The following is a 25,715-nucleotide window of genomic DNA, read 5'->3' on the forward strand; positions in this document are numbered from 1 at the left end:
AGACTAGACAGAGGTTATTCGTACAAACACATCCTGAAAAATAAGGCATTCCTCCCCTCATGCAGCCTTCCAGAACTTTTTTTTTTTTTAAACAAAACAGTTCATGCTAATAAAGATCTGGCTGAAGTATACTGTCTGGAAACAGAATTAAATGAGGAAAAAAAGATTATTTAGAACCCAGCAAGCCATATTAAATATAAAAACACAATGAAAATTGATGACATTTTCTAAATTCATCTAGAAATTTCATTGGGCTTTTTAGTTTTTTCAAAACCACATAGGGATATAAACATTGCAAACTTTCTATTTTCAAATCAGGTGGTAAGACATTATCCTACTTCAAAGATTAGTATACACAAAGAATTTATTTACATGCTAAACAAAGGATTAGTTCATGTATTTATTTATTTATAAGTACCAGGGACACTGTAGAATGACTTTATAAAAATATGAATGTTTTAAAAAAAAAAAAAAAAAAGTTGCCTACAGGGGAAGTTGGTATCTTCCACTCTTAATGAAGAAAACATGATGACTAACACTTTCCATTTGTTGGCTGCAATGCACTGAAACCAAATCTTAGAACTACTGCTTAGTTGTAATATGATCCATTGACTCATTTAATTCAACTTACTACTAACCCCTCCTTCACTTGCTCACTTCTTTGTTTTTCTTAGTTCTTCACTGCTCAGCAAACTACACTGTGGACAAAGCCAAATCAACTCTTCCTGCTCCAAAGATCCAGCAACTGGTCAATATGTAAATAATAAAGGAATCACTACTACCTTTATTTCACAATTTTATCTGAGGCCTCCTTGTTCCCTTGGCCTGTTTCCACCCAAGCTCCCATATAACCTAGCTCTCTGAAAAACCAGAAATTCATTGAAAAGCATTTCACATCAACAGAAATATCTGAGCATGGTTGTATTACCTTCCTGCACAAATGTATTTACATTCCATGAATTTCTATCAAACATCAAAATATAAACAAAAGGTGTGCTTCCTAATTGAATGGAAATGTTAAAGAACAAACACTGCCCACTGTATAAATTACATTCTTATGTATACATGTTCTTTCAGAGCTTTAATATAATATTTAATAGAGCAGCTCTAAGGAATACAGTAAAAAGCCACCTGCCTACCAGTTACACACACATGCTGAGGAATACTGAAATGAACTGCAAGCATCCCAATGAAGGCTGGTATTCTTACATGAATAAAACCTCACTGACACTAAAGACAAAGTATTTGTACTGTGTTTACATGCTACATGACCTTGTCTCTTTTAAAATCTTTGCTGATCCACAAGCTCAGCATTTGATCCCAAACAAACCTCTGTATGTACATGCTCTGTATATACGCACATGTATTTTTCAAGAATACTTAGTCTTGCTATATAGAAACACTTCATCAAACAGCAATAGATTGAAGAGAAACTGAAACCTGAGATAGAAGCAAGACACAAGCCATGTTACCATGCACCAGATTTAAAAAAATACCCAGTATTTTTGTTATAAAGAGTTATATGTGATTGAATCCTGTTTTTTCTAAAGTAGAGCAGGTCATCTTTATGATAAATGTAACAATTCAGAAAAGTGATCAAACTGATCCTCACACAGAGTAAAGAAAAAGGATTGTGCTGCCAATTATACAACTACATTATTGCAAGTCCCCAGTGTAAAGCACAGATCTAAGACAAGCAAGGACTTACATTTTCACTGTACTGTTCAAAATACACAGATGCAAAAACTATGCTGCTCCCATCAGTAAAATAAAAATTAGATTGTTATAAATTAACAAGAAGGGAATAATCTTTACAGTAGGTGAGATACTTCTAGTTGGAATCACTACTCTGGTTGCTTATTGTGATGTGTAACATCTACAGATTAAAAAGCTCCAGAGCCAACTCATTATAATGATACATGCTTTTCTTGGTGACAAAAAGCTCACCCTGTTTACAATAGACTGGAACACTCCTAAAACAGAGTTTCTTTGGTAACTTATCTGGGTCATGAAAGACCATATTATTTACTTTAAACTTTTTTTTATTTTTTTACCACATCACCCCTTCCCCAAATACCACACCCCCTTCCCAAATGATGCCAAAAATTCACCCACCAAGAATCCATACTGAATTTAACAATTTTTTTTTAAGCCCATCTTATAAAATCACATAAAAATTCACAATTTTAGATTAACCACATCTGGATTAGATATGTTAAAGGCCCAGTATTACAACTAATTTACTGTATATTCACTAGTGTGCAGATTATAATTGTCACATTTGGAATGCAGATGTACTTCTTGATCTAAACAGAGACTGCAAGAATAACAAGACCAGTAATTCTACTGTATGTACTATTAAATATTTCACTGTGTTATTAAAAGCACAAAACACTTATACATGGGCTCAAGAAACCAATAGTCTAAACCAAATCAACAGTGAGTTAAGAGAACTTTCCAGAGCTCAGAGTGAAACATTTTGGTATCCTGTTACTAGAAAATCAAAGCAGAAGGAAAAAAAGTATTAACTGACCTCAGTGAAACAGGAAACAAAATCTCAGAGTTTATCTTTGCTTCTGATTTTAGCAAAGGTTACAAGAAAACATCCTTCAACAGCAATGTAAGAAAAAGGGAAATTGTACCATGAGCTGCAGTTGCACCTTATAGTAAATCTGAGAAAAACGAAACAAAACAAAGTATTTGAAATTAATAAAACCTATTTCAAATTATGGCTATGTTTGGGTGAACAGATTGAATAGTTTCATTAAAAATGGTATTCAGATTGTTTTTATTTTCAGTTGATGAGAAATACAGTAAAGTGAACCAAAGGGACAACAGAACAATCAGCAGTGACTGACATGTTTATCAAATTCTTCAGTAAAAAATTTCAGATACTTCATGCAGGAACGCTGTGGTTCCTGCCTTACCACTGAGGCTTCCTGCAGATGCCTTGAGGGCATCCAGAGGGGAAGAGAGCAAGCTGGAAGCACCTGACTGCTCCCCACTTGTTTCTGGCACCAGAAATAGCAACGAGTTTTCTTGCATGATGTAGCGTCTCCACCCTTGAGCCAGGGAGAAACTCCACTGCATTTGCCCATGGGCTCCAGAGCTTCTGTGGAATTAATTCCCATCTCCACCCATGTTCCTCTTGTTCCTCATCTCTTTCTTTCCCCACCCTCTTGGCTGCAGTTCCTGATCTTGGCACAAGTCACCTTTTTTCAACTGCAAGTCCAGTCCCACCCTCGTTCATTGCTTCCCACACTCTCAATTCCCAACCCTATCTCTCCCATCACCACAAATGCTTTCATCTCTTCCAGACTTCCTCCACCCTCCAATTCAGAGGTCACCTCATTCCTCAGCTGGACATAGTTCCACCTCCCCTCTTCCTCAGAAACTTTTGAATCCTTTTGCCTCTGCCTTCTGGATTCTCTCCAGCATGCAGTCCTCCTTGCATCTTCCCTTTGGCATGGCCCCGCGTCTCTCACAGAATCATTCTGATTGGAAAAGACCTTTAAGATCATTGAGACCAACCAGTAACCTCACCCTACCAAGTCCAGAGCTAAACCATATTCCTGAACCCCACATCTAACACATCTTTTAAAGACCTTCACAGATGGTGATCCTCCCTGGGCAGCCTATTCCAGTGTTTAATAATCCTTTCACTGAAGCAGTTTCTTCTAATATCCAATCTAAACCTCCCCCAGTGCAGTTATTTTTCTCTCCATAGAGAAAGAACTTTGACAGTGAGATTCCTAACTTGGTATTTACATACCTTCCTACATTGCTTTCCCTCCTTTCAACAATGTGGAAAAAAAAAACAACTGAATTTTTGTTGGGAATGGAGAGGTCACTGCCAAGAGGGGCTGAAGGTACACTCTCCACTCCCTTGCTGAGAGAGCTATGCAGGAGACTGCCCCAGCAGCAGAAGCAACCTAATTACAGGTTTCAAGGAGGATGCATCCAGCCCACAGGTCCCCCACAAAGAGACATCTTTATGCTAAACTGTAAGAGTTTTTGTTGCAACTTTCCTGTTCAGTAGCAAGCAGCAGAAGCTTTCAAAAGCACATTCAGCTTTACTTCACAGCCAGTTGTCTCTTGGTACAGGAACATTTCTCTGTAATTGCACCACTGCTGGTTCTTTATCACATTATCTGACAGGCATAAAATACACAAATCTTTCAAAACTCTTTGATCTTAATTTTCCCAAAAGTGCAAATACTTTATTGAAGTCAAAGAGTGTTCATTAAAAGTAACCATTTAGTTCACAAAATTAAGCTATCTCACTACCAAAAGTTCTGGAGGGGGTTGTAGCAGCTGGATACCAGCTTGGTTCACAACTATCAAAATTCAGCTTCACCAAGCTACCTGGAAGAAGCTGTTATGAGGGTCACTACTAGGGTCACTAGTGCTCCCAAGTGAGTAAATTCTCCAAAATATGTAGAACCAAGGCTACTGAAGATAGAAGATGGTGAGGTGTCCTAAAGGAACAAGAGAGTTCTGGTCATGACAGCTTCAGACATAATTTAAATAGAAATATTTTGAAAAGTTTTACCTTTCCTATGACAAGGGACACTCTGCAAGTGCCAAAACTACTAAAGACTATCACTTTCTATAGATTTCCACCTGATGATTAAATAACTCTAAGTGCCTAGGGCAGTGATTTCAATATATTAACTGTTCAGCTTTGGTACTGGCTGGACACACAACACAGCATGGGGATTCACTTGTGACAGAAGGCACACAGTGTGAATAAGGTAACTGGTTCGAAAAATATCTGCAAATTTTTAGTTCTTTTCTCCTGATCTTCCCCAAGAAGATTAATGTGCCAGTGCAGAGGACAGTACAATACATGGACATATTTTTTTTAACTATAGCTGTCACCAAACTCTTTGTAATGTGCAGCTGAGGTCTGCAATGGTACAAGTGATTTTTCTTTCATTTTGTTTTTGAAAACAACAGTACCACTTGCTTAATGGAACTTTCTGATGTCCACTGAAATGCATTCATGGTCTTTCTCCACTGAACTTTTTTCTGCTACTGCCTATTTTCATAAAGCTTGTAACAACTAATCATCTTGGTTTCTGCCTAAATTGAATTTAGCTGAAACCTGACAATAAAGTCAAGAGATACCCAGCACAGATACTCTGTGATTACATAAGGTTCTCAAGGAAGCCAATTAAAAAAAAAAAAAGTAGTAAAATGGGCAAATTTCCAGATGATGATGATCATCACAAAGGTTGTGTCAGCATACCCTTAATCTATTCTGATTTTGTCTTTAAAAATGCTTATGTGAAGGCTTTTTACTTAGGTAGCATGTGACCAAAGAGGTTAACATATAAATTATCTACTATATTAAGGTGGTGAACTGTTGTGTGGAGTAATTATGGTCAAGTAAGTACAGACAGTGCTCACAGAAGTAAAACATTTCATGTTGTAATAAAGCCAAGTATTTAAACTATCTGGGGAGCAGGAGAGGGGCTAGCAAGCCAATTAAATCATGGAGAAACAGTATCAGACCTGTCTATTAAAGGCTATTAGTGTCATCCAGAGCAACAATTAAAGTTCAGTAGAAATTCAGAATTAATTCAGAAAATTAATGTAGAAACAGTTCTTCTCAAGAAGCACCAGAAGCTAAAGAACAGTGAGCAGCATGACCCACTAGGTTTTGTCAGTATTCAACTTCAGTGATTTTACAAGTCAAGATGACTCCATTATCCTTTCCAAGTCGAAGTACCAAAGTACAACAGGCACACTATAACCTCTGACTTGTAGGGAATACTGGCCCTTGGTTTTCTGCCATATTTTGTGAAGCGTGCACTTAGAAGTTGTGATATCCATAATAGGGTATGTCCAGACAATCACTGAAGACTGAAAGTCACAACATTACTGCAAATAAGAGTCAAACAAAACAGGAAACAGATCCTTGTGGGTAGATGATATATGATGATGTATATTAGTCATTTACACCTCAAGACAAAAATCTTGTGGTTTTACAATCTTAACTTACAGCAACAGCAGAGGCATAAGCAACTTACGCAAGAAAAGATTTTTTCCATATCATTTAGGAAACCAGGTTCCCAATTCTGATTCCTTTTGGAATTAACTTTCTAAAAATAGTAATTAGAAAACAGAAAACATGACAAAACACCCCAATCCAACAAAAAAAAGCCCCAAACCAACCAAACACAAACCCTGTAAGATTGCCCTATAGTTTAAAGGTCAGGGCAAATGAGCATTTTCAACACTAAACTTTTAAAGATACGAAGTACTGAATGTACTCAAAATAATTTGAACAGAAACCATAGAACAGTTCTCTGTAAATTGTAGCTTTTTAAATAACTTTTTTGCATTTCCAAGGCCATCCAATTAATGGCTGTCAAATCAATAAGGTTCACAGAATGAAACAAGCTACTTAAAAAAGCATGGCCTACCCATCTTTAAAACGTATTGGAGTTTAACCTGCACCGTGAAACAACTTCCAGAAGAAAGAATACATCAGGTTAGGCACTAAGATACAGAATACCAAAATAAACAGAAACTTAAAAAAACAGGGGACAAACCCAATACATTGCCAAAGAGTCTTTGGTCACACATGATCCCATATTTATACACAAATCAGGGTTGTATACGAATCTGATTAGAAATGTATTTGAGGTTAAAACTCCATGCACCAGCAAAACTGTCATCTACAAAACAAGGTTTCTGTTATATTAAGATATATCATCTTAATATATATGAAGACACATGAAAAAGCAAACAATTTTAGATTCACACTTCAGCAGATTTTCCTTACATACAGGTTGTCAGTGTGACATTTGTCTGTTGCTGTCTACTCAAACCTGAAGCCTGAAAGCTCTTGTCTGTGCAGCAGAAATGGAAACCAGCTTCCATGCTCAACATCAAGTCCCTCCTGTCATGGACCTTCCTGCTATGATGTTTCACTTGCCACTTCCTAAGGGTTTTGCATGTTTGCTCAGTTCCCACCTTCCCATCGTTGTTTGATGAAACCTTTCCTTTATGAAGCTGTTATCTGTTTGCCCCACAAACACCTTGTTTTGAGTACCCTTTCCATTCCTGTTCATCTCTACATTTTTCAGAAGATCATTCAGACTACCTAAGGAATACTGCCAGAGCTGATGTGAAACCAGTGTTGGGGTGGAATAGATGCTATGGCTATTTCTGAGGGAATTTAAATTTCTGGATCTAATTATTAGGGATATAGGACTGATCCTATTCGCATTCAATCCTGGAAGCAGCAGAGTTCTCCAGCAGCAATGCTGAACTATTCCTCCAAAATTCAAAAGATGCCTTGTTCAAGTGACACCAGATTGTAAGATAGAAAAGTATTAAAAAGATGAAACTGAGCCAACTAAGAGACAATTTTATCTTCCATTCTTAAAACAATTTAAAAATAAGAACAAACAACACTGTTAAAACCACCTCTCAAGTCCAACAATGCCCTTGTGTTAAAGTGGAGATGGTTGGACAGTAGGTTCTCTCTAGCCTCCAAATTAAACTCAAGTTATTAAAACTAAAAACAACAAAACACCAAAACCCCACAACCCTCACTCCTACAGAAACTACTGCCTCTATCAAGGTTCAGACTATTCATCATTTGTTTCAGTCCTTCAGCTTTCTCAGGAGATTCACCACTGTCAGTTCTGCTTATCCTTCTAAGGATCTTTACTTCTGACAGTTTTCACAGTAGGCAATTTCTCATAATTAGTTCCTAATTATACATCAAGGCCCACACATTTTTACAGAGTTTCTTGTCTTCCTAACACCTTTTCTAATACTGTTTACATTCATCATCTTTTGCAACTAATCTTTCTTCTTCCTAGTCTACTCAATAGTATACTTTCCAAGACTTCTTTCATCCTGTTAAGTTCTCTGGTTTCCCATGACAGAACAAGAAATTTTAAATCAAGCAGTCACTGCTAGCTGTTGACTGAAAAACTACTAAATGGACAACTCCTTAGATTTTCACTTTATCTGATCACAGTGATCTTGTCTTTCAGATTTGAACAGCTGGGCACTGAATGAAATGGGTAAAACCTTCTTTCACATATTCTTTGGTGTAGCTAAGGCCAGCAATTTTATCAAGTACCTCACTAATAACTCTCGTTTAAGTCTTCTAGAGAGCTGCCATGAAGTGATAACATCTGCAAACAATCTCCTTTAAGGGACTGCAACCAAAGAGTCCTCTGAGATCTTGGAATCTGCAGTCCTGCTCAGTCACATGAGCGAAGTGCCACTACATCAAAAACTGTATTGATTACTAGATTTGTCAACAAGTCAAGTCCCTGGCAGTCACCAGCTTCAAAATAACGTGCTCAGCACAGGCCAAAAATGTTGAAAATAAAATATACAGGGAAAAAATGCCACATGCAAAATCTTCCATAGATGGATAAAGCTAAATGTGAATTCTACATAAGGTATTTGAGCCTCTCTAAGAGGGAAAATAACCTACTGGTACTGTATACATGTGTACATTTATGGTGTTCTCTTAAAAGTATCACTCTGTAAGTGGTGCATATTAAATAACACTTTTTATCAGCTTTCCAATGAAAAAAGCTGCTGGCAAAAAGCTGAAATGTAGCAATACATTTCCTCATTAAACTATACCTTCAGGTGCTGAAGTAAAATGAATTATGTTGATTTTGCATATGCAGCAGTTTGCAATTATGAACACTGCAGTACATCCCAAATAACCCCTTAGTGTCCATGAAAAGAACACAACTAAAAAATGGAACATGAAAGACTGTAACTTGTGAAGCATGGTGACCCAAACACAAGAAAAAGTAACTAATTTTTCATTCCTCTTAAAAGAATTCTGCTTTAGATTAATGTATTTGTAAGGTGAATAGATGATACAGTGAGAATAGTGACCAAAAGTTATGTTTTCTGTCTTGAGGTCCCAATATACATGAAAATGAAGATTTCTAACAAATAGCTTGGATTTAGAAAACTGATCTCAGGACAAAAGACTTAAGGCAAGTCTGAATTACAAAGATGCAAATAAATATAACTTAATTGTCTTGATTTTTGCAATTGTAAAAATTAAGGAGGCCTAGAATAAATATTAAAAGAGTAGAAAAATCAGCAAGTCCAAATTTACATGGAAAAAAGTACCTAAGAATGTGTAAAAAGTAATAAATTATTTCCCTTACCTAGAAGGAGATGAATACTGATAGAAGGAAACTAATAAAATAAAAAAGGATGAAACAAGACCATATGCAGACAATACCATTAAGTAAAGGAATCATCATCAATTTTTCTGAGAAGACTACAGACAAAATACCAAATAATCCCAAAACTTGAGACAAATGCTTTCTTGATTAGAAAAAAAACAATTACAGCTTACATTTTAATAATAATAACAATAATAATACTATTAATAATAATAAAAACAACCCAAGCTCAGAGGAGACATACATTGTATGCTCCCATCCAAATTAGAGTGATGAGTCAACCATTAGGGCCTTGAGTCAACCATTAGGCTACCACCTATCAAGTACAATGCTTGAAGGACAACAGAAAAGCTGGGAGAGAGCCAAAATTTAGAGTTTCCCCCTCTTTTACTCTCATCTGGCTTGCTACTCTTGTTTGGTTGACTCCTGTCAGAAACAAAGCATGCCTGACCTCATTCATAATCAGAGATAATCCTTTAATGTGTTCTCCAACTATATTTCAAGTCCCTCGGCTTCACTTAAACTTACCTACCTCTTAACTCATATTTTAATTAGGAGATTTTTTCTAACCTAGATAATTTTGTCTGAACTGAGCAACAGCACAGACCAACAAGCTAATCTAAGGAAATGGTAACCTGTTTCACTGGCTCAGCTGAAGTCAAAAGAAAAGGTACATACAAGGTAAGCTTTGAGAGCCTCCTTCATTCCTTCCTGAATTCCCATTAGTCAAATTTATCCATTTATTTTTTACTGAAACTGTTAAAACTTAAATGCTTAGTCTAACATAACCAGACTTTGCAGAACTTTTCTTATATACCTACCACAGTTTCTCATTAGCTTATTCCTAGCCAAGATGTGGAAACTACCTCATATTTACATCCTTTCACCTTTACAGTGTTGAAGCACTGTAAAACAGTTTTGTTTGTAGCAAAACAAAACAAGCATTGGACACAGAGCAGGGTGAGGAAGAAGGCATGCAGTATCCTTCCATACATTACAGAAATTTTAACTATTTTATCATGACAGAAATGCCTGTATGTTTTTTATGGTTATGATCTAAACCCAAAACTTTCCTAAATCCTCACAATATAAAGTTTCACTTCATGAGCAGTCAGTCTTCTCTCAGAGCAGCATCTCCAGAGAACAGAATTCCATTTGAAAATGTTAAGTGCAAAGATAATTCCATTATTTTATGCCCCATATCTATGAAGTTTCAAATGCAAGCTTGAGAAAAAACAGAGGGCTGTCCAATAAGTGCAAATGTTAGCACTAGAGAGAGCTATTAACGAGTAATAATAATTTAAAAGTTAAGTAAACAAGGAATTAATACAAATATCTGAACACCTAAAAGTATTCTGCTGAACACTTGAAAATATTGTTGAACTGAAAGCATCCAGTCAGCCAGAAATTCCATTATGAAAAAATGTGTTTATGAGTGCACTAATTCCTATGCTTCCTTCTTAGATGCCAGAGCTCTGTGCTAAAAGACACACTGAGGTCTGAGTGTCAAATCTCACTCAGAAATCTAAGTCTGCCTTTTTGCCAAAATAAAGAAAAATCCTTGGCTCATTTGGCAAAGTTTGTCTTCAGAAAATAATATATTTTCAGAGGTAATACGTCACTTCAACTTGCATATGCAACATTTAAGAAACTGGACACATAATATTGGACTAATTAATACAGTCTTGCAGACCTGATGTCTAGACAAGATAAGACATTTCAAGAATCCCTGCTACTCACACTCATAAGGAACAACAAAGAGATAGCCTTTTGTGTAACACTGACACTGAATTACTCCAACTGTGAATTTAACACCAGGGACATATTTGTCATCACTTCCGAAAAAAACCCACACTTCAGCATATTAGGTGCTAAAAGCATAAGCTGATCCTTAATTATATAAAAACAGAAACTAAACAAATCCAAAACAATAATGTATACTGCACATTAAATGCAAAAGTATTTAAAAAGTGCATAGAATTGTTATATCAGCAACCTCTATTCATTGATCTTGACACGCCAACTGAAAATTCTCTGCTACATTATTCTCAAATACCTACACCCATTTTTAAAATACCTATTTAATGGGCTTCCAACCAGGACAAAAATTATCAGCTTTCCCAGTACCTCCCACATGGAAGTGCCAAGAAAGATCCTGCTCTACCAAGCACAAGAAGCCCTTAGGTCCTGAGAACTCCACTCTTCCAGAGTGCAGCCAAGCCCATTCCAGGTGGAGCAGGTCCCTTGGTCCCTCCAAGTGAAGCCAGCCAGAAGCAGAGAACCACAGCAAGTAGTTAGAACTCAGCAGTTCAAGGATGGGGACAGGAAACTGCCTAGAGGAGCAGGGAACAGAAACTGTGTCCTTGGTGGAAAGAAAGCATGTTCTGGAGAAGAGCATGCAGGACTGATGGCAGCTGAGCTCAGAGAAACAGCAATGCAACACTGACAGGCTGTCAAGAGGAACAGTGGAGTCTCCCTCACTGGAAATATTCAGAACTTGACAGATCCCTGGATGAGCTGATCTAAGGCTCAAGAGAAGACTGGTCCAGGTGAGGTGCCATCCACCCTGGATGTTTCTATGATAATGGAATGCTTGCCATTTCAAAGACAAGACCAGCGACTTCCAGTATCTGTGGTACCAGTACAGAAATGTTCCCAAGTGCCTGTGCATCTTCAAGCATGTTCTTCCATCTGAAGTAATATTTGCAGGCATCAGATCAAACATAAGCTTTGTAGTTTCCCTAGTTTGGGCATCAAACAGGTAATTCATTACTCTCTTCAAACAATATCTGGGCTCTCCCAGCTGTGCACAAGCACAGCTTCTATTCTCTCCTCTATGTCAGCTTCAGGTAATACTTGCAGAGCATGGCAGACTCTTAAAAGAGAGTTACTAAGCTGTAAACAGCAAATAGACATTGCCAATTTTTGTACTGTCAAAGTCACTAAACAATCTTATTTTTCTTCAAAACACGTGATTTTACATGAATGGTGGCAGTAAGTCCCCCATCAAATAAATAATAGATGACCCAGAGCGAACACCAACAATCACGTTCCATTTAAAAATCTGAATTTGGCAACTGTGTTATTGTAATTTAGAGGAAAGGCAAAGGGAACAAGACAGTAATATGAGCAATACCTAAGATATTGGGATAGACTTACTCAAAGAGAACACGTGTATGAATATTTCATTCATTTGCTTAAGGGATTTTTTCGCTATTGTGTTTTCTTAAGAGAAATAACAGACTACAGCACAAGCTGCTGCCCTTGCTCTCCCACCCAGGGCATCAGGCTGCCTGTTTCTCTGCTCTACAGCAATGGGTTTGCTCATTGTCACACACTGTACACATTCCATCATCGCAGTTTTTTTGCCTCAGGGCTTACCTGAAACAGTATCACACTAAGCAGTAAAAGTACGTATTTGAAAAGCTTGCTTTTTTTCCTGGTTGGAGCTTTGAACATAGATGAGTTCAGAGAGGACAAAAGCAAAGAGGGCTTTATCAGGATTTTCAACCAGCAAGAATAACAGACTCAGGATGAGAATAATTATGAACTGAAAAGCAAACATCATTAGGTCTGGTGCTTCAAGACAAAGCAGAAAAACCTGGGAGACAGAAGCAGAAGAGGTCTGATGGGTCAGGCTTCACTTTCTCAAACACTACTGGACCCTCAGCAATTCTTAAACACATACCCATTGGCAAAAGAAGTTATTTCCACCCAATCTGATTTATTTATTTACTTTAAGTACTTTAACAGCTGGCCAGTGAAGACTGAAAGCCAATCTTTTGGGAATCCTGCTTTGCAGAAGGATTACAGCTTCACCACTTTTGCAGCATAATGCTTTGCAAAAAGTATTTTATTTCAGTAATCCTTCAAAAAAAATTGCATTCCAGAAACAATGCATTAAAAATAAGTATTTGGAAGCTAGTGTAAATGCCTTTACTGGAAAAAACTACACAGAACAAAAAAACTTTCCTGCTGTTAATTCTTCAAGGCAAATAATCAGAAACAGATTACATAAAGCTTTTTTATAGGTGTATTCTATACTTCATTATCAAGTCAGTCTTTCTGTTCCTGAAGCCTATTATAGCCTACAGTTCACTGTTAAGATTTAAATTTTACATATATATAAACAGTATAGCATGACTAGCAGTAATATTACATTTGCATGTTAAGGACTAATTTTGCTGTGCAAACACCAGAAACATACTTTAAATTACAGCAGTTAAACCATTATAAATTGTATTGAGAAGTTCATACAAAGAGCTTTTAGCAAGCAGCTCAACACAGGACTGCAAATTTACTCTGTATTCCATTCCCACTCCCATTCCTTTTCAAAGGAAGAGAACTCAAACCACACAGAATTAAACCCAATTTCCTTTAGATACTGACAAATCCAAGTGAACTGAATAGTGTATGAACTTCTACAGAGAGACAGCTTCCATATACAGTAGGAAGAGTATTTCACAATTATGAAAATCATCAGGACTATCATAACAATAAATCTTCTGGACACATAGGTCATTTTACAGTCTTAAGTCTAAACGACTAAACACATAACTTGCTCAAGTCTATCTCTCAACAAATTCATAGTAATTCAACTTAATTTTATAAAAAATGAGAAAACTTGTACAGTGGCATAAAATGCATTGAAGATGTTTCCAGTATCATTCTTATTTTAATTCTGCAGAAGCGGAAAGCTTCAGTATTCAAATCAACAACAGGAGAAACCAGTTCTATGAAATCCAATTCCTCAGGGTTTTCTAAGCTAACTTCCTAAAAGTATTCTGGTTTACAGAACACAATCTAGATTTCCTTAGAGATAAGTGCAAACTCTACCAAATATAATAGTATTAGATCATATTGAAAACAACACTTGATTTTTATGCCCAGGTTTTCATTTGTCTTTACTAAAACCCCATCCTTTAGACTGTGGGGTAGAATTTAATGGGAAAAAATAACAGCATCAGCACCAGGCTAAATCTTTATTGCTATTTAAAAAAATTTTCTCCTAGTATTTTTTTTTCCAGTTTGTAATTTTTTAATAGTCCAAAGTTTATGTATTTGGTAGTAGCTGACTTAAGACACACGTGACCTGGTGATTGAGACACACAGAGATAAACAACCTGCATCATGTTCCTTATGGTTACAGCATGCTCTGGCTAACTCCATCCCAGCCAGACTCTGTTACACATGCAAAGCCATGCTCAACAGGAACCTGATTATGCAAAGGCAACATTTAAAAAAAAAAAAAATAAAATAAAAGAAACAAAAATACTTAACTAAAGAGTTGTAGTTGTTTTTCAAGTATTAAGAAAAAGAGGAACAAAAGTACAACAGAAAAGGAAATGGGCTGACAGGCAATAAAGAACACCAGAACAAAAGCCACTAGAATTAAGATGGAAAATCAAGACCCAGAATAAGCTTATCTTGAACAAGACCAGAGACATATTTTTTTAAAGATGTTATCATGAGCCAAAGAAACAACCCCTTTCTTTGCTTGCAGAATAGCAGGTGTTGCAAGTAAGTTACAGAAAACTACCATTAATTTCCACACACAGATAAATGCCACACTTCTTCAGATTTACATAGATGGGCATTCTATCATCACAACACCTCAAGAAATGAGCTTACATCCATATTATGCTCCAAAATGGAGGGAAAAAAAAATGAACACATTTCTAGCAGATCAAACAATTACACAGGTCCTGTATCTGACAAAGACTCACCTGTTCTATCTCCTTTGTCTTAGTTGCAATTGCTTTTGAGCGGTCAAGAACCTGGCCATCATCATATAGCTCCATACCATCTGTTACATTTGTTTCTGTTTCCTCTGTTTGTTCGATGTACAATGGAGCTGAAGATCCAGTCTTGAAAAAAAATAAATAAATCACTGTTTGGAGAATGTAACTAAAACCTCAAAGTATGAGAGCAAAAATAAAAACCCAAATACGGACATTCAAATACGGACATTCATCCAGATATGAGTTTGCATATCAAGACAATTAGTGAAGTATTATTGCTACAATCTAACATACAGAAATACAGATTTTAAACATGTAGAAAACATGGCATCAGAAAAAACCTGTGGCTCAGTCTTAACTGCTCAAAGACAATAATATCCAATAGCCTTTATGTGCCCTTCTGATGAGAATGAACTTCACATGTGAAATTTATAACACCAGATAGCAAAAAAACCCCACAATGGAAGTGGTATTAATTTTCCAGGAAAGAACAAAAGTAACAATATCAAAGTAAACATGCATCAACAAACTCAAAATGCTACCAGGAAGAACTCTTGCAGCATTCAGGATCACAGACTTAATATTAAACGAACAGAGATCCCCACTGTATAGCTAAAGCAGAGAGACTCTTAGAGGTTTCCTGATGAGAAATCTTACTGAAGTCCCAAAATTGAGTAAACTTTCCTTTAAATCAGAAATTAAAATAGTATTCCTGCCCCAAAGAAAACAGATTTCCATTACAGGGAGTCTATACAGAAGATGTAAAGAGAAGAAATTACTGCAGCATATTTAAACAAATTTATGGAACAGACTTGTAGAATGTAGAGATGATTTTTTTTTTAAATATGATCTGAGAACTGAATAAGATGAATAAAAATATTTTCTGCTATCCAAAATATAGAGTTAGAGAATCTTAAGACTTAAGTGACATGAAAAAGAAAACAATAATATTGTTTTAAAAAAAGCTTAAATGATCCTATGAGCATCAGCTCAAAAGTTAGAAGCAATATAAACCATTAAGACTGCATCTCAAATCTTGTTACTGCTGTGAATCATGAGATGTCTGAGAGGGAGTAAAGGCTGTGAACAACTACTAAATATTATGTAAGATAAAACGGACAAAGTTAAAAACTGTTACAATTCCTATGTGACAGCTTACTAACTAATCAAGATGAGAAGTATCTCTTCTTCTAGGACTTGGAAAGAGATGCCTCCATCTTTCACAAGCATTCCTGTCACTCACTTCCTTAGTCAATAAATCATCTCAGACTGCAACTGTTACATTCTGAATCTCTCTCTTTTGATTATTTTCTCCATTGCAATTTTCTCTGAGGTACAGAGGACCTTTAAACAACTCTTCTCCATATGGCCCACTTGTTCTTTCCTCCTCCATTCCATTACCTTCCCCTCATCAAGAACAGAAGTGACATTTCACTGTTAAACCTCCTGAACCTCTCCGAAATCTCCATGCACATATTCTCCTCCACATACTTGGATCAGTTTACTGCTTCTTTTCTGTCACTCCAGCCCCTCCTTTTTTTTTTTTTTTTTTTTTTTTTTTCATAGAGAGAACTGAACATTTTATTCTGATCCAATAGGATCTTCCTGACCAGTATCAAGATGCACCCAGCCATTACATCAATGGACAGGAATTAAAATTTCAGATAACAACCAAAAGCTAATTTTTTTTACAGAGAAGGATTGCTTTCTGAAAAGGAATACATGACATGGCGGGCTGCCATGGCAAGGAACTAAACTCAGTAAACCACAGTTTCTCTCCTAGTCTTATGTTTTACATGTTCACTTGTATTTTGACTCAGAAGTCTCCTGTTAGTTTTAAGGAGTTCAGTAGGTATACATACTTACACTAGTGCAAGAGTTTCTTGGAGAGTCCCTGGGAGAGCTGGAGCTTTATTTTGTCAGTTGTAGCTCAACATGAATTCAAATCATACTAACAAACCTACTCTGGTTTTGCATATTTGAATAAATAAGTCACAAGGCTTTTGCCTCCTTCTCCCTTTCAACAAGCATTTAACAGCATAGGCAGACAAATTCAGGGATAAGTTCCAAAATGCACCTTAAGAGTACAGAAAAAAAAAGCCTATTGTAACAGTTGTCTTACCTCATACTCTGTTATTTCAGGTAAATTGCTTTCATCAGCCTTTTCTGCCTTTTCAGCTGCCCACTTGATTGCAGCTTCTGCAAGTTCCTTTTCTGATAGTCTGTTGCTCTTTTCCAGGGTCTGTACAAAAACAGTGTAGGTCAAGGTTTAACATGAAATATATTTACACCTGGCAGAACATCTTCAAAACTAAACTACAGTTACTCAGATCCCTGAAATACATTCAATTAGGAAATACAGAAGCTGAAGGTATTTCATCTGCTGACAGATTTCTTAACAAAAAAAAGTGGATAATGAGTGAGCAGATAAAGAAGAAAAAAAAAAAAAAGATAAAAAACTCAATTACGTTCAGTAAAGTCCTTAAAGAAGTACCATACTTTCAGGATCAGTTTTATTAAGTTCCAGGGATAGAGATAACAGAAAAATTATGAGACCAGTTGAGTTTAAGGACACATGGCTCAAATAGGGACTAAGAAGTCAGATACAAGTGTGATCTATTAATTCAACGTGATTTTCAGGCATAAGGGGTTGCAAATAATTTCTACTAAATTATTAACTACTGTGTAGGGCATAAAACCTGCTAATAAGGGATGAAAAGTATTTTAAACATACTTTAAATTACCAGAGCTGCTTTCATTAAAATTTATTATTTTTGATCTGGAGGAATGTGGATCATTTATAAGAGTCAGATGAAAATGTTAGTATAAAATTTAAAAGTTGATTTCTCTCTAAGAATACAATTTGGCTTCTACTAACAGAGCAACAGACAATGACAAAATACCCACATAAAAAAACATGTTAGGAATAGCAAGCTTTATAAATCTTGTTACTAATACATTGGTAGTTCATTTGAATTAACTGTATGAATAGCAGCATCCATCCAAGAACCTATATAACTCTAGTATTAATAACTGCAAAACTAGGGTGGATAATGAAAAGAAATACAAAAATCCTACTGCCTGAAAAAGACTGTCAGAATTTCTACCCAACACCTGTTCCATCTTAGACAACAGACTGGAAAAAAAAACCCAGACCAAACAAAATCCCACAAAACCCAAACAAGTAATAAAAAATAAATAATAAAAAAACCCACACAACAAATGAAAAAATCAGCATTCCTCCCTCTATCATTAGTTCATTCCAAATAATACAAATAGCCAGAGGATGCAAGTACTGTGACCTGGAATAAAACTGCTTGATCTTCAGACCTTTTGTGCTTACCTCACGTAAAATACTATCCAAACATCTCTTCCTACTGTAGTATGAAATAAATATAGAATACACAGAACCCTTCCAGGATTCTGTGTCATGAAGACACCACCCTTATGAACCCAGAACAGAAGTGCAACACAATGTTTAAATAGGAATCCCATTTTCTATAATTGTAGATTACAGAATTGTAACCAGCAAAGTCAGGAGGTGACAAACTTCAATATGCAAGGGTACAAAGAGGGTTTTTAACAGAAAGGGGTAATATAATGAGTAACTAGCTCAGCTCATATTTCCAAACTATACCATTATTCTTACACTAGTCTCACTGCAAACTATCTGCTGCCCATTTTTTTCCCCTTGTGTTCTTATTTCCCATAGAATTCCTGACTTCTACCTCTAGAATGACTTTTCCCTAGCTGCTAAAAGATCTTACATGGTGGTATTATTACAAATCTCTCCCTTTCCTCAAATGTAGCTCTGTCCAGTACTAACAAAAGAAGATGAGTATCTTTGTGACCAACAGTTAGCTTTCCATGAAAAGACAAATAAAATCTCACATGACTTAAGAGCATTTCCACAAGCCATAAACAGAAACTAAACACTCTAATATCTACTGGATTACAACGAATGGAACCTGTTTATAATTTTCTATAGGTCACATGTCAATACATATCCTGAGTGCATTTTATGTAATAAAGTAATGGTATTTCCATGGGTACACTAGAACTGAAGAACAGCGACATATTTACTTAGACTGCAAACTTATGAGAAATTAACAACTTAGTATATTTAAAGGTTGGGTTGGATGATCTTACAGGTCTTTTCTAACCTGAATGGCTATGATTTTTCTATGGCAACTCATAAAAAGAAACAAAACCTCCCCCTGCCTCAAACAGAGGTGTCTTTTATTCTATTTTTACCTTACGCATATGATAACTCAAAAACCTGTCAGTTTTCTGCTCTCTTTGCTGGGAAGCTTTCCCTGTCTCACATATCTGCTTTCTGCTGGTTAAAGCCTCCAAAGCTTGCAGTCCAAACAGCTATTAAAGAGAAACACAAAATATTTCATGCTATAGAAAATTAATATAGGGGGCTATGATCAGACAACACCAAAATACATTCATTCCCATGCATGAATATGTAAAAAATTAATTACAAGTCAGATAAGAATACCTTTTCAGATTTGCAAATAGTTACTTTTGTTAAAAGACATATTGCTGTAGAAGCATATAAGTTTGTTACAGCACTGAAAATTTTATCCTTTAATCTTAACTGGCCAGTGTAAGCCAGCCATCAACCTGAGAGGTCGATATACACAACAGTATATTTACAAGCAGATTTCAGACTTCAAGAGAAAAGCAATAAAAGATCACTAAAGTACATCAACTTCTGCAGCTGATGCATACCCAATAAATATTTGCATTGTCTGGGGAAACTATTTCCATAAACCAGAAAGTTATTTCGTGGTGCTTACATGAAGTGGATAGCCACTGCCAGCAGATACAGGCCAACTGCTGGCAAAAAAAACTGACAGAAGAGGAAAGCAGAACATTTAAGGAATACTTTATAGCTCAAGCTCACACTGCATATTAATACAAGAGCAAGAGATATTGCAATGCCTCCTTGTTCTCAAAAGTTTGTATTAAGCAAGGATTTGGAATTAAGATACAGTATGCTGAGTGTGCAAACAAAATAGGTGAACTAATCATGAAGTTTATTTTATAGCCCAAATTAATATAACTTGTGTTATATTAACTTTTATCTTACTTTCACTATTTACAGTGCTAAAAATACACCTCACTCCATATCGGCAATTAGCTGCTGCCTAGCACAGCAGTTCTAACAAACTGCATAAGGGATAAGGGCTTAGAATGATATAGCACAACCAAGGCCTGATTTTTTCCCCCAGCTAATTATTTCCTTCAGTCTCACCTTCTCACAACACAAAGTACCTTTCTTTCTTGCAATTATTTTTTTTTTTATTATTTTGATTTAAGCATTTCACTGCTTTTATGAAAAATACAAGAACCAGGATAGTATACCATGCCGCTTAGGGCAAATGCTAATTTTTAATAAGACCTTATTCACTTAGAACAATATAGTGTCTTGTTTCTTTATTTCTCATTAAAATATTTCTCAATAATTTAGAGAAAATACTCCTGTAGAAGTGCTCATTTTAACCTCAAATATAATTTACAGGCAAGCAGCCGGTGGCAAGAAAATGTTTTTGCTGTCACAGAACAGCTAGAACAATATTGAATGCAGATTGCTCATTAGTATTTATTAGTCTGTCCATTTAACTAATTAGTAAGATTGTGTAGTTGGTGCTCAGCTCACAAGATTTTTTTAACAGGAAATTAAACAGCAATGTTATATAAACAGGCATTTACCAAGCTATCCTCCAGTGTGGCTCCCTCCCCAAGTAAACACCATCATTCTTGCCACATCCTCCAGCAGCCCCTATTCCAAGCCAACGCTGCTATTCTCATTATCTCCCCAGTCACTCAGATACTCCACCACAGTTTCCAAATCTAGTCACAGCTTAGGAATCACTGAAGGATGGAGTTCAGTGCAAATACAGGCTTGTCCAACTGAGCTGTTGCTTCTAAAAACTGCTTCCCTCTTTCTCTCCTCCCCATTCCTTTTCCAGCACACGCTGGACTTTGGAAAACAACAATTTTAAACATACATAACTGCTTTTCTACTGGAATATATAAGATACAGAATAAAAGGTTTGCTGTTGTAATCAGATACAAAGCTTTATCAGCACCTCCTGCCAAATAAAAGCAACCTATTCTCTGCTGATTGCAGAGTAATTCAGGATGCTCCTTTCCTTAACAGCTCCATACAGTATCTCCTTCCAACTGAGGAAAAAAAAAAATCCAACAACAATGAGCAATCTGAAATTACAGTGAGAAGCACTTCAAAAGAAAATTCACCTTTGATGACGGTACTACTACGGAGCCTGAAGGTGATGCATCTCTTGATGTTTTCAGTGACTGAACTGATGTCCTCTCTTTACCTGCAATTAAGGAAAAATTCATGACTGTAAAATTATATTGAAGATCCAACTCCCAAATAGGCTTACTGACCTAGAAAAAATTGCTCCATTCAGACATGAAACCTACAAGTTTCAGCATCTGATAAATGTTGATAATACTTTCTTCTCTTCACAAAGAGAAGAAATATACAGCTCTAAATATATTTCATATATTTAGGAAAACCCAGTGTAACAATATGATTTGGCAACATGATGTAATTTTACTTTTTCATATTCCTGTAATAATATAAACATATGAAGCATTAGACACCAGTCAATCACTCCAGGAAACCAGGCAGGGTAGGAACTGGTTTAGCAGGTGACAGTATGTTGAAAAGCCCAGCCATGGGAAACAGTCCTGTATTACACCAACCACCAGTTAGATAGTGGTGATCAGTGTTTTTCTTGCAAGGGTTAAATTTGGCAAAATGACAATTCAAATCCACTGTGCTGTGTACAGCCTTGCCACAGACTGGTTACAGGCAGCCTGCAGCAGCAGAACTGGTTGCAGTGTAAACTACTAGTTTTCAACCTGGAGTCCATGGATTACATCCAAGGAATCTGCAAAAGGTAAATACACAAAGCAAATGTGCTGTCAGTAAGCCTAATTTAACTTGACTATTTACACTCATTGTGAAATGGCTGACTGTTCACAAATGGCAAACAATTTAGACTTACCTTAGACTTACCTTACCTTCCATTAAATTTGTATCAATACAAGTAAGTAAGGGATGAATTTAAAAGTCTGTCAAATACTTATGAAAATTGGGATACAAATTATTTTAGCAAAACTATAAACAAATATGGCTTTAATTGAATGAGTCAAAGCAATAAAGAGTAAACATGGCATTTCATTCTTAACAGCTGAGCTATTCTATTTTTTATCAATGACATAAAAAAGACTGCATTGTGTTGTGCATTTTAAAATACCACTAGCTACACAAAAACATCAGGAAATATCTATGCAAAATGCATACTGAAAATTTAAGACTTATTTGAAAAGTTGATTTTCTACTCTTTTGCCATATTTTCATACCATATTTCATACCATACTGTTTACTCCTTCCAAAGCAAAGACTAAATTTCTGCTCATCTCTACACACTGAGAGGCAAGCAAGTTACTGCTATGATGCTGAAGACCTACTAATCAATGCCAAAATCTTCATATCTACTGATGAGTCTTTTAAAAAATGGTTCTGAAAATAGCTGGGGAAGTTACTCTGGCAAAAGCAAATGTTCCAAATTTCACTTTAACCCTCAATTTGGAGATGATGCCAAATGGAGAGCGTATTTAAAACCCCAGCAAGCAGCCTCATTTATGAATTTCTAGTAGCCATGAAACAAAAAACAAATTATGAAATGCCTTTAATTTAAAAAGCTCTTTAACAATGAAACGAAAAGCAAAAACTGTGAACAATTAAAAGTTCTTATGAGTACAAAGTATATAGAACCAAAGATGTGAAAATAGAAATAATAATGTCACATATCTGTCAGACTCCCCAAAGCACAGTGTGTCTCTTGATACCAACAAGTAACGCAGAAGCTTTGCTACTGTGATATCACCTTTCCAGCCCCATGGATGAGCTACTCCTTTTAAATTTACACACCACTCTTAATTCTGCCTCTTACATGTCTCCTTCATCACTCTGGATTCTTTAGAGATTATCTCAGTTGAGTGGATTAAATTTGTGCTTGAACAGATGAAATAAACTGGTACAAGTGGCAGTAAATAACTCAAAGTTAATGAGTGAGAGAAACCACCATTTAATTTACAGACATTATTAGGTTGGGGTTTTTTCTGAATGTATGTGGCTATTCTGAACACACAAACCCTACTTGTACAATCAAATATGATGCTTTCTGAGCACCATTACTTGCCTTCTTGCATCTCCCTCTGTTGCAGAGTAGCCTGGTGAAGGAATACCACCCTTCTGCTCTCCAGCCTCTTCCACTGAGCTTACAACCTCCCCCAGTTGTACTGTTCAAATTTTGTATCTATCCCAATCTTTGAAGGGCTCGAGCATGGGGTGTTCTCCCTTCAATGGAAGTCATCAGGCCAACTGATTCAGACAGCATGATTTTGAACAGTATTCTGGTATTTTAAAAGATGTGGTGTTCAATGTTCTGTATGAAATAGTATATACTTTGCATGTTGTAAAGCCATTTAAGTACATAATAAAACGTACTGCTGACATAAATATGTCCCATTTTGTTCCTTTTAAATACATAATAATGAACTTGCCTTTGACAAATGATATTCAAACATGATTCTAAAACTATTATATAAGCCATTTATACCTTGCAAATAGGCTATTTTAATTCAGTCATTTAAAGGAACAGTTTAGTAGTACTATTTTCCAGGGAGCAGGCACTTACAAAGAAATAGTACGGGGTAGAAGCCACTTGGTCTGTTAAAACTGATTTAAAGATGATGGGGAGAGGTGCTTAACAATGCAGTTGGAAAAAAAAGCCCAGGAGCCACAGTGCTAAATGTAATTTCCTCTCTTGACCAACATCTTTTCTGCTTTGTGGAGAAATCAACTCAGAATACTAGGACACCCCTGAAATATTTGCAATTTTAATAAGGTGTCTCACAACATTTTTTTCCTGTTCTTGGTAATTATAATCTGCACATCTACATTCAGACAAATTTAGCTCACTATCATATTTTTCTCTTCCTCTCCTACAGTTACAGGAATCCATATTCACTAAGTATTGCTACAAAATGTTAAAAGAATTGCAATGATGAGGTAGAAAGGTAAGTGTGAAGTGATTTCTCAATATTTAAGCAATGTTACCTAAACTCCACAAGTTCTTTTTTTGGCAAGTGCTACATAATGATTTAGTGTGCCACTCTGGAAGTACACAACATACTTATCAGTGAATATAAAAATATCTATTTAATTTTTTTTAAGCTGCCAAAAGGAACTAGAGGTTTGTATAGTTCAGTAGAAAGCATTTGCAGAAAGGGAAATCAAATAAATTTAATCTACATGAGCTCTACTAACAGCAGCGGTAAGATTGTAATATACTAAGAAAAGCCATTTTGAATTCTTTTTGCAATTCGTTTAAATGGGAAAACCTTAAATATTGTCAAAACAGATGATTCATTACATTTCTGTTTATAAAAAGCAGAATATACACTGTATACACTTAAATGAGGTATGTTTCACATTGCTTTGAGAAAAGCAAGATTTGAGAGAACCTGATGAAATTGCTAAAAAACAACCAGCTTCAAATCCCTAATAAATACAGTTCTAACAACATCTTCTGAAAATATAACAAGTAGCAGTACGCACTTTAATTTCTCCATTTTTAAATCACTCTTTCCCCCTGGTTGCAGGAAGAAGTTGTCATCCTCTACAGATGGCAGCAAAGTTTCTTGTAAGAGAATCCAATGAAGGCAGAGAAGTAACAGAAGCAGCTGATGAAAGCAACATATTGTAATAGAAAAAGCTGCACAGTTGAAACTCCTACAGTCTAGAGCTGCTACTGAAATAACACCTACACCCTCCCACATGAAATTCATAAGGGAATAGAGAATACAATGAAAAAAACTGGTATAAACTGCCTTGTTCTCTGATTGTAACAGACAGCATGTAAAGAAAAAGGGCTATACAGCAGTGACAAGCAGGTGAAACTTGCAGTTTCACCTCACCAACCAGTTGTCAACATTCATCCACCATTACCTTGCTGAGAAGAAATATTTCTTTTATGTAAAGATGACATACTTCTGCTATGCTGGGACTGATGGAAAGGGTAGCCTTTGCTTCTTTCAGGAGAGTAGCTCCTGCTGCTGACACTCGAGCCAGATCTGCTGTGTGGAGAATCCCTTCGGCTCCCTGGTGATTCCCTGAAGAAAGCAGAGTCCCTCTTATGAGGGGATCTCTCTCTCATGTAATGAGAAGGATAGAAGCTTTTTCTTCTGAAGCCATCTCTGATTTCCCTTTGAAAAAAACCAGAAAAATAAGAATTACTTGGTTATCCTTCCTATAATAACATATGGTAACTACAGATAATCCAAATATAACATCTTATGTCTGGTAAATACAAATAGGTTAGCTGTCATCTTCAAAACATATCTGAAATCCTCAGCATTATTAGAGTACTAAACAATGAACACAAATCAAGTGGGAAAGTAGAAAAAAAAATATATATATGTGTAATTTTTTTCAGATTTTAGTCAACATTTTCCTCATTACAAGCTAATTCCTTTCTATTTCTCAGTTCTACAGCCAAAATACTAGAGACATTCAGGAAATTGGGACTCTCACTTATTTGCTTCAGTTTCACTCAACGGTCCACTTCACCTGGAAATTAAGTCTTAATTTACAAAAGCTAAAAATGCATATGCTAATAATGCTCCCATTATTTAGCTGTTTTTCAGCTCTACTTTTCTGTTACTCTTA

The 25,715-nt window shown here is 36.0% G+C and overlaps 1 protein-coding gene across 6 annotated transcripts in view; it reads right to left on the reverse strand.

The window, feature by feature from the left end:
• Nucleotides 1-25,715, reverse strand: part of PPHLN1 (periphilin 1) — a 66,590-nt gene that overhangs the window by 16,161 nt on the left and 24,714 nt on the right. For 3 of the 6 annotated variants that reach the window (XM_071733586.1, XM_071733583.1, XM_071733584.1), the window contains exons 6-10: nt 24,996-25,252; nt 21,206-21,288; nt 19,187-19,306; nt 17,055-17,174; nt 14,918-15,058 (exon numbers count right to left, since the gene is read on the reverse strand). In XM_071733586.1, coding sequence (XP_071589687.1) covers nt 14,918-15,058; nt 17,055-17,174; nt 19,187-19,306; nt 21,206-21,288; nt 24,996-25,252 — 721 coding nt within the window. The remainder of the gene's footprint in view (nt 1-14,917; nt 15,059-17,054; nt 17,175-19,186; nt 19,307-21,205; nt 21,289-24,995; nt 25,253-25,715) is intronic. The other 3 variants (XM_071733587.1, XM_071733589.1, XM_071733588.1) reach the window with 3 other exon arrangements.

The sequence above is a fragment of the Heliangelus exortis genome, chromosome 1, assembly GCF_036169615.1.
Source record: "Heliangelus exortis chromosome 1, bHelExo1.hap1, whole genome shotgun sequence".
Taxonomy (NCBI): domain Eukaryota; kingdom Metazoa; phylum Chordata; class Aves; order Apodiformes; family Trochilidae; genus Heliangelus; species Heliangelus exortis.